Source organism: Coregonus lavaretus (genome assembly GCF_964263955.1).
Source record: "Coregonus lavaretus genome assembly, chromosome: 3".
Classification (NCBI taxonomy): Eukaryota; Metazoa; Chordata; class Actinopteri; order Salmoniformes; family Salmonidae; genus Coregonus; species Coregonus lavaretus.
Genome location: NC_139990.1, coordinates 60,612,054 through 60,624,355, shown reverse-complemented (window position 1 = coordinate 60,624,355; position 12,302 = coordinate 60,612,054). Strand labels below are relative to the sequence as shown.

At 45.8% G+C, this 12,302-nt stretch overlaps 1 protein-coding gene across 3 annotated transcripts; it reads left to right on the top strand.

Moving 5' to 3' along the window:
- The first annotated feature begins 3,019 nt into the window (after positions 1-3,019).
- LOC311111562 (hemojuvelin-like) lies at positions 3,020-9,744 on the top strand. Of its 3 annotated transcripts, none has more exons than XM_084154314.1 (5): positions 3,020-3,223; positions 6,273-6,418; positions 6,726-6,865; positions 7,029-7,546; positions 8,162-9,744. In XM_084154314.1, the coding sequence occupies exons 3-5, from the start codon at positions 6,769-6,771 to the stop codon at positions 8,825-8,827; spliced, it is 1,281 nt and encodes a 426-aa protein (XP_084010440.1). In that variant the 5' UTR covers positions 3,020-3,223; positions 6,273-6,418; positions 6,726-6,768; the 3' UTR covers positions 8,828-9,744. The 3 variants fall into 3 exon arrangements, with proteins under 3 accessions (XP_084010440.1, XP_084010442.1, XP_084010441.1); XM_084154316.1 differs by lacking the exon at positions 3,020-3,223 and adding an exon at positions 4,874-5,115; XM_084154315.1 differs by lacking the exon at positions 3,020-3,223 and adding an exon at positions 5,820-5,918.
- Positions 9,745-12,302: the final 2,558 nt, after the last annotated feature.

The window sequence follows — 12,302 nt, the reverse complement described above, 5'->3', positions numbered from 1 at the left end:
TATGGGGTAAGAGTCTTTAGTGGTGACAGAATTTAGGCCCCTGTAGTCCGCACAAAACCTAAGTTTACCCCCTTTCTTAGGCACCATGACGACCGGCGCGGACCATGGGCTATCTGATGGCTCAATGAAATCAGCCCGCAACATGTCAGCAATAGCTGTGGCTGCTGCTTCCCTCTTGGCAAGGGGAATGCGACGGGGCCGAATTTTAATGGGTTGGGTGTCCCCAGTGTCGATGTCGTGCTGAACCAGGTGCGTTTGCCCTACCTCATCTTCCCCCCAAGCGAAGCTATCTTTAAAGTCAAACAGCAGCTGCTTTAACTGTCTCTGTTGTCTCTCATCCAGACCTTGACAGTTTTTCAGCCACACAGCCTCAACGGCGTCGATAACTTCCTCCTTCCCCCCGTCGGGCTGATGGGGTGAAGGAGCCAGTGTGTTTTGGGCTACTGGGCTGCCTGTGCTTGCACCATTATGGGGAGTGAAGGTCGTTGCCGCCGGAGACAGCTGCTGGTTTGGCACAACGACCAAGGGAGCAGCCGGGACGACCAGTGGAGTTTCGGCAAGCTTGGAGGAAGACGGAGGGACAGCCCTGCCCCCTGCTGGCCCTCCCGAAGGCAACATTCCCACTGTGGGACCCCCCCGACAGCCTCAAAGTGCCCGAAGCTAAGTCCAACTGAGCCCCACAGTTTTTCAAAAAGTCCATTCCCAGTATACAGGGGTCCTGTACCGCTGCTACCCACACTGGACACCCCACAGTTCTCCCCCCCACAGTCACAGACAACCGACACTTCCCTAACATGGGGGCTAGCTCCCCCGTGACAGTCCGTAGCTGGACAAGGGTCGGCTCCACCCGCACCCCAACAGGTAGTATGTCTGGTCTCACCAGGGTTACTGTAGAGCCTGTGTCGACCAGGGCCAAACATTCCACCCCCTCTACCTTGACGATGACATTGCAGATGTCCCCAATGGTGGTACGTCCCACCACAACTACCGGACTAGGAAACACGGTGGCAGCTACACCCTGGGGAAGCAGGTCCCCACCCTCTTGCCTGTGCTGCTGGGTACCTCTTCTGCTTACTGTGGGTTCGGGGGCGGGGGGGTGGACCCGCGCTGCCCCCTGCGCGAGAACCCGCTGTCGTTTCCCTGGTGACGGGAGAATCTGCCACACTCCCGCTGAATGTGGCCAGGCTGGCCACAACCCCAGCAGACAATGGGAGTTGAGCTGACATTGCGATGTTGTCTGGAGCCCCTCTCAATGACAAGCAAAGTGGTCTTGACTAACCCGCCCAACTCGTCGACCCACTCTGGTTTGGTGACCCCCGGCACCCCGGCCGCCGCTGCTCTCACCTCTGGTTGACTGGCAACCTCCAATCTCACTCCCTCACCCCAGATCAGCTCCCTCTTCCTGGCTATCTCCACTGCAGCCCGCAGAGATGCTGGGTCCGACATCTGAACATGCTTACCCAGTTCGGTGGGGGAGAGCGCTCTAATAAAACTGTCCCGTGCCAGCTCGTCTTGCACCCCAATCGGCATAGTTGCATAAGCCCGCCTGGTCAGGCTCAGAATACCACTTGCCAACGCCTTTAATGATTCCCCCTGAAGTCTCTTTTTGTTACTCAGTTCAATCCGCAGCATGTTGGGCTGTGCATCGCTGCCGAAACGGCCCCCCAATGCCTCCACTAGCGCACCGTAGTCGCCCCTCTCGTCCGGGGCTAGCGTTAGCAGGCATTCCGACGCCTCCTCTGCCAGGCTCAGGGCAAGCTGTAACCCTTTCGTCTCGTCAGACCACCTCCCGGCTCTAGCCAACAACTCGAATTGAGTGAAAAAAACTTCCCATTTACCTTGTCCATTGAACTTTGGAAGTTTAGCCGCTACCGTGGCTAATGGCAATAGGGCGCTGCCATCTCTGTTTACATAAGGAGGCCCAGCCATTTCCGCACGCGGTGACGTCAATATCTCCGTCGCCGTGACGTCTGTTCTGGTCGAGCGGTGTGAAGGAAAACCCGCCCGTTCTGCCATCTTGCTGACTGACAATTTAACTTCCGCCATGTGGCTCTCCAGCTCTTCTACAGCCATCGTCGCCTGACCCTCCCGACCGGGTACACCCGAGCCCACAACGGACACTTTGTCCGACTCTTCCTTAATTTTCCGCCTCGCCCGATCATCATGACCGTAGCTGCGAGTCACGCTAAAGCCAACCACGGCCTATACTGAAACAGCTAACTCGCCTAATCTCGATCTATCCCGTCGTTCGAAAGCACTTCTGACACCAATGTAATGACCCAGCTGGGTCATAAAGTAAAAGAGAGACGGGCACCAGGTGTACAGGCAGAACACAGGTTTATTCCTGAATGGGCTATTGTTCAGGCCACAGCCCACGCCGCTAAACCTCGAACGTACACAAATATAACATGTCAAGTTAAGGGCCCCGAACAGAAGAGAGAGAGATGAGACAGTAACCCCTATTTAAGCATTCCAAAACCCCGCGGGATTACCCATCATACCCCCCCAACCTTTCCATCTGTCCTGGCATATTTAACCCCTGCTAGCACCCATGAGAACGATAACACACCCACGAACACAGAACACAATACCGGGTCGTTACAATACTATACCTCCTATAATTCGTATGAATAACGTAACATAATATATCATACAAAATGGCGTGTCAAAGATTTATGTACAAAATAATACGAATTGCCCCGACACCAGCTTAATATTGACACAAGTCTACTCAACTGGCTAGGATACCTGTCAAAACTGCTTGAACCGACTCTCTTGGGGATTTATGATAGCCTACGAACCAAGGGGGCAATAAATATAGAATGCCTTCCAATAAAAATAAGAAAACACACTAGCAACAACAGGTTGCAAATAGAACAGGTTGCCAGAGCCTCTGTGATAGTTTGAAATAGCCCCCCGGTGCCTAGGAGAGTGTGCGCCCAAGTGGACAGTTGTTACGCGAGCAGCAGGTGTTCGACGCGAGTGATTTATCCAACTGTCAAATATCTCACTCATCTGAGAGCCGACAAAGAGGGAGGAAGGAAAAGCGGCTTGCAATGAAACCAGTTTGAGACTGAACATCAGTGTCTGCAGCTCACTCGGACAGTGTGGGAGTTTGGTGTCAGTGCAGGCAAAACCTACTTCGCCTTTTTCATATCGGAACGACTGAGCTGGGGACATTTACGCAGTGTCTCATACCGAGCTTCAACAGAGGTGTGATTAGGTGAGGATATGAATGGTGCTTTGCGTGCTTCATTCTTAAATTAATCATGTGCTACACAATTCAGAAATGTGGCCTATTATTTACCTGCCCACTGGGCACAGACGTCAATTCAACGTCTATTCCACGTTGGATAAAACTATTTTCACTGAAATTACGTGGCAACAATGTTGATTTAACCAGTGTGCCCAGTAGGTGGATACTAATATTTAATTGTGAGCTATGAAGAATGTATGGATTGGGTCAAGTAATTGTAAAGCTTTTATTTGGAACATATTTTTCTAACATTGTAGAATATAACAATTAACTTTGTCCCGCAATGGAACTTGTTGCTTTAAATACTTTTTACGTGGCCAAATATTAGAAACATTCCCTGTCATTGTGAGTAAATCAAGAAATACAGCAGAATGGCATGTACTGTAGACACTTGGGTGACATTGGCAATGTGGAATTGAATGTTACATCAGCAGCTATACAACAACAATAGAATGATACCCCTATATTAGCCATTCATTAATGTAATAGTACCCCTGAATAGTCCTGAAGTACAGCACTTGATTGTCATAAATAATTGTTTTAATCAATCCTATGCTTTCACTGATAATTCATATTGATAGATATAAAATACAATAGATTTGTACAATAGATAGATTATCAATAGAATAGATCATACAATTAGTCAATCAGTCTAAAGTTATTTGAATGTTTTGATAGTGTCCATCAAAATACACTGGTCTAAATGCAGTTAAGGCATGTGACAGTGGGAAGGGAAACTTCAGGTGGAAGGAAACCTTGAGAGGAGAGAGAGAGAGAGCTGCACTATTACAAATACAAAGATGCTATGATGTGCACACATTCATTGACCTTTCCCATGCAGACACAAACAGATTGAATTCACATTAAATTCTCATTCATCCAGAAATCAAACGAGGTTGAGCCAAACAACCATTAGCTTGCTCTGTGTTTGTGGTCTTTGTGTCCAATGCCAGTTGGGGTTTGGTCTAATGAATGAGTGAAAACCACTGGTCTTTAAGTGAGCTGGTGTTGACATGTAGAACCACATGGATATGTCACTCCAGGCCAAGCCGTGAGCAAAAACATCCCTGAGTCTCACATGTGACCAACACACCTCAATGGTGACGTTGTGTGTGTGTGTGTTTGGTTTTACTATCCTTGTGGGGACCAGAGGTCCTCATAAGGATAGAAGCCTAAAACAAAGAACATTCAAATAAGTGGGGACATTTCACGGTTCCCCACAAGGAAAAAGGCTATTTTAGGCTTAGGGGTTAGGTTTAGGGTAGGGTTAGAATTAGGGTTAGAATTAGGGCTTAAGTTTAGGGTTCGGAGTTAGGTTTAGGGGTTTGGGGTTAAGGTTAGGGTTAGGGTTAGTGTTAAGGTTAGGGTTAGAGTTAGGTTAAGGGTTAGGGCTAGGTTTGAACCCCACAAGGATAGTAAAACAAACGTGTGTGTGTGAAGGGGAGTTCGAGTTTTGTGGTTAAACAAGGGTGACGGGTGCAGTGTTGCCCTAAAGGTAGTACCGTATTGGTGTTTAATTCACAAGCGACTGTCTGTGTGTGTATGCACAGTAATTATTTGCTGTTCATGGATGGAACAAACAGGACCCTGTCAGTGTTGTTGGTCTGTGCACAGAAGGAGGTCACTGGGATTTTCAAAGCACCCCCACTCCAAAAGTGCAGCTGCATCAGAATCCATTGGCCGACATTCCAGACCTCAGCCACTACACTAGTGAACACAATGCCCACCGGACAACAAAAGGAGACCAATCCAGGGCATTGAAAAAGGGTGAAAACAGAAGTGAAGAGACTGGGTTTGGGGCAGTGCTATACACTGCTGCTGTTAGTTGGAATACAGTTAAAGAAGATTCATTTGATAATGTAAGTTGAAGATGTGTCTGATTGAAGACTGATTGTGACAGCTAGTAGCCATAGCCACTCCCTCCCTGAGTATTGGAACGCTGTTGGGCACACCTGCTTTACCCTTCCCTCCTCTGCCTTGTAACCCTGACTATTTCAGACCAGGGGAGCACATGAAGGAAAGGGGCTGCGTGGAGAGAGAGAGGCTGGTATATTTAGCATGCTCTATTTCTGCCCCTGCTGCTCTCGTAACTACCCCACCCCCCCCCTTCATACCCCTTCTCCCTGGCGCACTGCACAGGTCTCCCAAACTGTAATAAAGGTCAGACTTTAGTGTTGGTTCAGAGAGAGAGAGGACCACACACAAACACACAGCACACATGGTTCAATCTGGCCCATGCCATGTCGCCTTCAAAGGCACACTTCCATTGGCACCAATGCTTTAGGAATGCCTTGTAGTGCCAAAGATTTTACTATGTAATGCACATAAGCTCTGTGAAGGTCTTACCGGAATGTAGGCCTACACCTTTCCTTAAACTTAGATCTTTCCACACATAAATCAAATACAATAACGCCATCCTTTTGGTTACTAAATTGGACTTGACAAAGAGAGGCTTTTTTGTTTTACCCACTTTCTCTGGCACTTGTTTGTTCTTCTCCACTGACAAACAGAAAAGGGAGAAGAGTCCAAATTGCAAAATGCCCATTGACCAAGTGACCAACATTGTTGTAGCCTAGCTTTGATGGGTAAATGCTTGCTTTATACCAATAACTGAAATATAACATAAAATTGGGTTTTGATACTTAGTGCTGTGGCACACATGGTAAGCCATAGTTTTTCTTTGTTTTACAATATTTTGTCTCAAGTGGCAAACCTAGCTTCACAACACTAACAGATAATTGTTTACCATGCCAATGATTACCACAGATGTTAGGTTACTTGGGCAGTTTATCTACTGTATGGAAACTTAAGCTCTGTAATGGAAATACTGCTGTTTATAGGACTATTATTATGGCTATGATTATGTCAGCTTCAAACATGATCTGATCTGACCAGTGGTCAGGTGGATAACACTGCCCTCATAAACTAAGACTTATTGGTCCTATTCCTAAATGTGACCAAATGGTGGCCACTGGTGTTGCTTTGCTCTGATTCTTGAATGTTTGTTTGTCAACAGTTTTCTCTCCATTGCCCTCCTCTTGTCCATGCCCAAGCACAACGGTGTTGACTTCAGTCAGGTGCTGTTGATGGGTTCCGAGAATGTGGGAGATCGTTTTGCACCAACACACAGTCTTAAAAAGTAGTTAGCATATATTCAAAACGGTAAGAACTATCTACTTAATTACTTACAATTATATCTTTCTGTATTGTTTTTCATAAGTTACTCTGACTGTAAATATTGCGTTTTGCTTTAAAACTAGGTATGATAAATACATAGATCTTATGATCCGCTTGTTATATGATAAAATATTACAATATGCATTTGACAATGTATTCAATACAAATTGTGCTCTATATTGACAAATGGTCTACTGGAGTTGAGCCTAGGTTGTGCCTATGGTAGTGGTGTGGTGTTGTTTCCCCCTACAGGCCACAGTGTGTAATGTCTCTATCTGTGCCCTGCCTGCAGCTGTAGCCCCTGTACTGAGACCTCGGCCTGAGGCTGGAAGGGGATGGGGACACTGGCCCTCTGTAGCCACTACTCACAGCTATCATGGAAATGCAGCGTCATAGTGGCATTGCTACTGTTTCACCTGTGCTGCCTGCAAGGTACTTTCTATGATCCACAGCTTTAGTCTTCAAACTACACAACAATGTCAAGCAACTGTGATATTTCTGTTACATGCTCAATGGAAATACATATTTTTGCTCCTACCATTGTTAAGTTGTGATATATGAACTGGAGCTTCCACCTCTCTCCCGCCTCCCTCAGTATGGGCATCCTGTCGCATCCTGAGGTGCAACTCTGACTTTGTAGCTGTCACCCTGGACCGTGGGGGCAGCGGTGGGGGCGGAGGGGGAGGCAGCAGAGAGGGGGGCAACGCGGGCTACTGCAGCGCCCTCCGCTCCTACGCCATGTGTACCCGCCGCATGGCCCGCGCCTGCCGGGGTGACCTGGCCTACCACTCGGCCGTGCAGGGCATCGAGGACCTCCTCATCCAGCACAGCTGCCCCAGGACAGGCCCCACTGCTCAGCCCCGGCCCCTGCCACAGGCCCCCATCTCTGGGTACGCCTGCATCTATGAGAAGGGCTACCTCCAGCGTGAAGGCCGGACCCCTGACTATCTCCACTGTGGGGTGTTCGGGGACCCCCATGTTCGCACCTTTCGTGATGAGTTCCAGACGTGCGCTGTACAAGGGGCCTGGCCACTGATCGATAATGAGTATCTATACGTTCAGGCAACTAGCGCCCCCATGAGAGGAGGGGCGTATGCCACGGCTCTCACCAAAGTAGGCCTCATTTCTAAAATTATATACAGTCAATTATATTTTAGAAAATATATTTTAGAAAATTATACAATTTACGATCCGCTCTTAAAGGCCCAGCGCAGTGTTTTATATATATTTCCACACTGAGGTTTGAATAATACTGTGAAATTGTGGAAATTATGATAATGCCCTTTTAGAGCTGTTTGAAAAGGCCACCTGAAATTTCAGCCTGTTTTAGTGGGATGGAGCCTGGTGACATCACCAGACGGCAAATTAGTTAATACAGCAATAAGAAAGAGAGTTCCAAACCTCTCTGCCAATAACAGCTAGTTTTCTGTTTTTCCCTCCCGACTCAGACCACTCACAGACAGTCCAAGCAAAGTTCTTGCTTGAGAAATTGCTTTTTGCCAAGAAACTATAATTGTTGGGGGGACCATTTGGTTTGAATACAATCACAGTAAGATACTTAATTATTACCCAGAAACTATTTAATATTGAGATAAAAACGGCTGCATTGGACCTTTAAAATGTAACTATGTACAATGCATGACATGTCTGTATACATAAATAAAGTTGCATACGTACGTCAAGCTCATTGGAAGGATGTGTGTAACAACAGGGTTGTCTCTCCACCAGATTACCATCATCTTTAAGAACTGGCGCCAGTGTATCGAGCAGCAGATCTACCAGGCGGAGCTGGACAACGTTCCCGCAGCCTTCGTGGACGGCTCAGTGACCAGCGGGGAGAGGCAGGGCCAGCACAGCCTGAGTGTCCACTCTGATCTGCCTGGGCGCCAGGCTGAGATCCGTGCCGCCCACATCGGCACCACCCTGGTGGTACGTCAAAGCGGGCGTTCCCTGGGCTTGTCAGTACGCTCGCCACGCGCCATTGCTGAAGCGTTCACCCCCGAGCAGGACCTGCAGCTGTGTGTGTATGGCTGCCCACCTTCACAACGCCTGGAGACGCTACCCAGCCCCTCTTCTTCCTCCTCCCTCTCCTCCTCCTCTTCCTCCAGCCAGCCATCTGCTGCAGCCCATGCCCACTGTGCAGCCCTCCTCCCAGCCAGGGACATCTACTACCAGGCCTGCCTGTTTGACCTGCTGGCCACAGGGGACCTCAACTCCAGCACGGCGGCCGTGGCGGCCCTGGAGGACGCCCGGGGAATGATCTCAGACCCCAATAAGGTGCACCTGCTACTGGTGGGCAAGGCCGATAGGAGTAGCCCGTGTCTGCCTCTGATCCTGGCTGTGGCCGTCCTATCGGAGCGTCTGGTGGCTCTGTGGACGGGGCAGTGTTTATGAACTAGTGACTGGTAGGAGCTGTGAGCATTAGCCACACTGATTCTGACCGAGCAGATATTCTTTCTTCATACTTGATTGGCTTGTTTCACAAACAACAAGCATCACCTTTGACTGGTTGGAACCCTGTGGCATTGTGACTGGTTCCTCATTCATTTTCTTCCAGCAGGAGAAGCCAATGTTGATGGGAATAAATATAGGTGAATGCTTTCAGTGAGGATAGAAGTGAACTCTTGAAGCCTGACACTAGTTGTGTTGATTCTAATCCCTTTACTATGCTGAACCAAATGTATTAAAACAGGATGTATTTTCCCTCTCAGCACAGAGGATGGCATTCTGCGGCCTGTTGCATAATTCCACAAATCCAGACAGTAAATGTATCACTTTCTGTTATTTTCTGTTTATTTTATCATGGAGGGAATTTAGTGGTTTATATATAGTAAATATAATACTGCAGTGGTATCATCCTCCGTAAAGAAACTAATTTATCACTAATTTATTACATCATCTTTGTGTGTCTACATTTCGTATGCAGTGAGTTGTAATAATGTCTCGATTAATTTAAAAAGGGACTGTTTTTGAATGTACGTTTGGTTCATATGTCAGTATTTGTAAGACAATGTTTACAATGTATTGTTCATCCTGTTCATATTTTTACGTAGTTGCCAAAGTTAAAAATATAGCTTCTCAAAGTTACTCACACCATCTTTCGAAAACAATAGAGGTCATGCAAGGAGTAAATGAAAATAATATATTGTTTTCCAAATGATGGAAAATATCTCATGTTGCCTTCCATGTAATACTGTGATCTCTGACAAGGATAAAACATATTTATACTGACAGATTCTAATATATTTCCCTTTGTGAGTTTTATTAAATTTGATTGTTTTCTCCCAGACCCGAAAATGGTCTGTATAATGTCCTGAGTGTGTATTTTTAATGAGCAACCCTGACTGGGGTTTTGTGAACCTTGAAATGTCCAATACAACAGCAGTATTCCTCTGGAGGGGCTACTGAGGCAGCATTTGGGTGAGTTGAGTTCTCCTTCACTGTGACTGGCAGCTCTCTTCTGCTCTCTGATGTCAGATGCCTTCTCTGGTTTACATTTTTACATTTTAGTCATTTAGCAGACGCTCTTATCCAGAGCGACTTACAGTTAGTGAGTGCATACATTTTCATACTGGTCCCCCGTGGGAATCGAACCCACAACCCTGGCGTTGCAAGCGCCATGTTCTACCAACTGAGCTACACGGGACTACTGTGCAGCATTCCTGTTGCTACTTCTGTGATAGCTGGAATGAGTCCATTCTAGACCCACCTTAGCTTCTCCGATGGAACAGGTCAATGTAGAAAGTGATAGGAGGGGGGTTGGGGTGGGAGGGGCGATGGGGGTTGTTCAAAAAGGGGGGAAATGGTATTGTTTTTTTATTTATTGTATTCATTTTGATGTGATTCAATAAAAACAAAAATGATTCAATAAAAACAATTGTTCACAATAAAAATATAGTGATAGTAGACAGCGAGGAACCACACCTTAATACAGTAAACAATATTAGAAAATGTGGACTTGGAAATTAAGGACACTTTATTTCAATAATCTTTCAGTATTCTTCAGTACAAAAACAAAACACAAATCAAATTTGTGACAAGAATCCTTCATATTTATATACTGTGAATGACTAGAAGTGAAGTAAATTGAAATTAAGTTTGAACCTTACTCCCTAAGGGCTCTATTTAGTCAGATCCACTTTAGCCGACATCTGCATAGCGGTTGTTTTGGCGGTGTCAGAGTGGAACTGGGTTATAGCTGTCAAATCCACAAGCGGCTCCTGGCATTATACCTAAAGTGGACATTGCCATTTGCTGCACAGAGTCGCATTAAGAGAAATCCCATGTAGCCTTGTTTACAAGTTCGAACACTGGAATGTGAGATGTAATCTTCACCTCGATTAGGCTGATCAAAATCCTCATTATTTAGTTTAGTGAGTTTCAATTTGAGCGTCATTATTTCTATATAGTCTACACTTTCTCGTTCTGAACTTCTAACGTGAGTGGGACGGGTGTGGCATCACGACAGTGATCAAGAGCAGCTCCTCAACGATTTGACGGCTCCAATGCAGTTACACCTCCAACACTGCCAAAACATCAGCTATTTTTCTACCCAAGTCTTTTTCACTTTAATGGATAAGCTTATATATTTTTCTTATGGGGTGGTGGGAGTCCAATAATACGTAAAGCATTCCTCCAGAGAGATTAGAACACACAGAGGACTATCCCTTCCTACTTTATGTATTATTACTGGGCAGTGAATATCCGAAAGATTGTTTACTGGCTTCGCACCCCAGAAACTGACCGGTGTCAAACAGAAGCCAACTCCTGTTTCTCTTCCTCTTTGTCAGCTTTAGTCACCTCCAATCTTCCTCTTTCAGCTTCACGCTACATATCCAATTCAATTGTTATCAATACTCTTAAAATTTGAACTTCATTCCGTCAACACTTTACATTTTGTGATTTCTCTATTCAAGGTCCTATATGTAATAATCACCTCTTCCTTCCAGCCAAACTGGATTCAGCTTTAAGGCTGTGGTAGAGGAATGGCCTTACTAAGTTTAATGACCTATATATTAATGGCATCTTTGTAAATGTAATCTACCCCATTCAAGTTTATTTAGGTATTTCCACATCCACCTGTTTATTCGCACTCAAAGCCACGCCTTTCCAATTCTATCACCCAGATCGGGTTTGGATGCCTTTTTTTAAACACCTTTTCAACTAAAGGGACTCATATCCCATATTTTTTAGATAATCATGTCCCTTGATAACTCGTCACTTAATAAAATCCAATCTGAGCAGGAAAAGGAACTTGGTGGAGAGATCTCTGACGAAGTCTAGAATATATGTATATATTCTTAATTCCATTCCTTACATAGAGTTGTGTGTATTGGGTATATGTTGTGAAATTGTTAGATATTACTTGTTAGATATTACTGCACTGTCGGAGCTAGAAGCACAAGCATTTCGCTACACCCGCAATAACATCTGCTAAACACGTTTTTGTGACAAATATTTTATTTGACTAGTGCCTTACTTAGGGTAAATGGAACCTCCTCTTGTGCCCGGCTCAGACTTATACAGTTTAAGGTACTTCACTGTATCCATTTCAGTAAGGCCAGACTGTTCAAATTCTACCCTAATATTGATGGTACATGTGACAGCTGTAAAAGCTCCTTGGCGGACTTGACTCACATGTTTTGGTCTTGTCCCCGTCTGGCAGACTACTGGTCCACTATATTTCTGAAGCATTTGATATAGAGTTGCAGCCTAGTGCAGAAATTGCTATTTTTAGAGTACCCAACAACAATCCTTCCCTGACCAATAGACAGCTAGATGCCATTGCCTTCGCCTCCCTGTTGGCCTGTAGAATGATTTTATTGGATTGGAAATCTATCGGCCTCCCTCAGCCTCTTTTTGGCTCAAA

Excerpts from the sequence above, each read along its gene's own strand:
- LOC311111562 (XM_084154314.1), top strand. The coding sequence starts at position 6,769 with ATGGGGACACTGGCCCTCTGTAGCCACTACTCACAGCTATCATGGAAA. Across the intron at positions 6,866-7,028 it reads TCACCTGTGCTGCCTGCAAG|TATGGGCATCCTGTCGCATC; the intron begins GTACTTTCTATG and ends CGCCTCCCTCAG. Across the intron at positions 7,547-8,161 it reads ATGCCACGGCTCTCACCAAA|ATTACCATCATCTTTAAGAA; the intron begins GTAGGCCTCATT and ends TCTCTCCACCAG.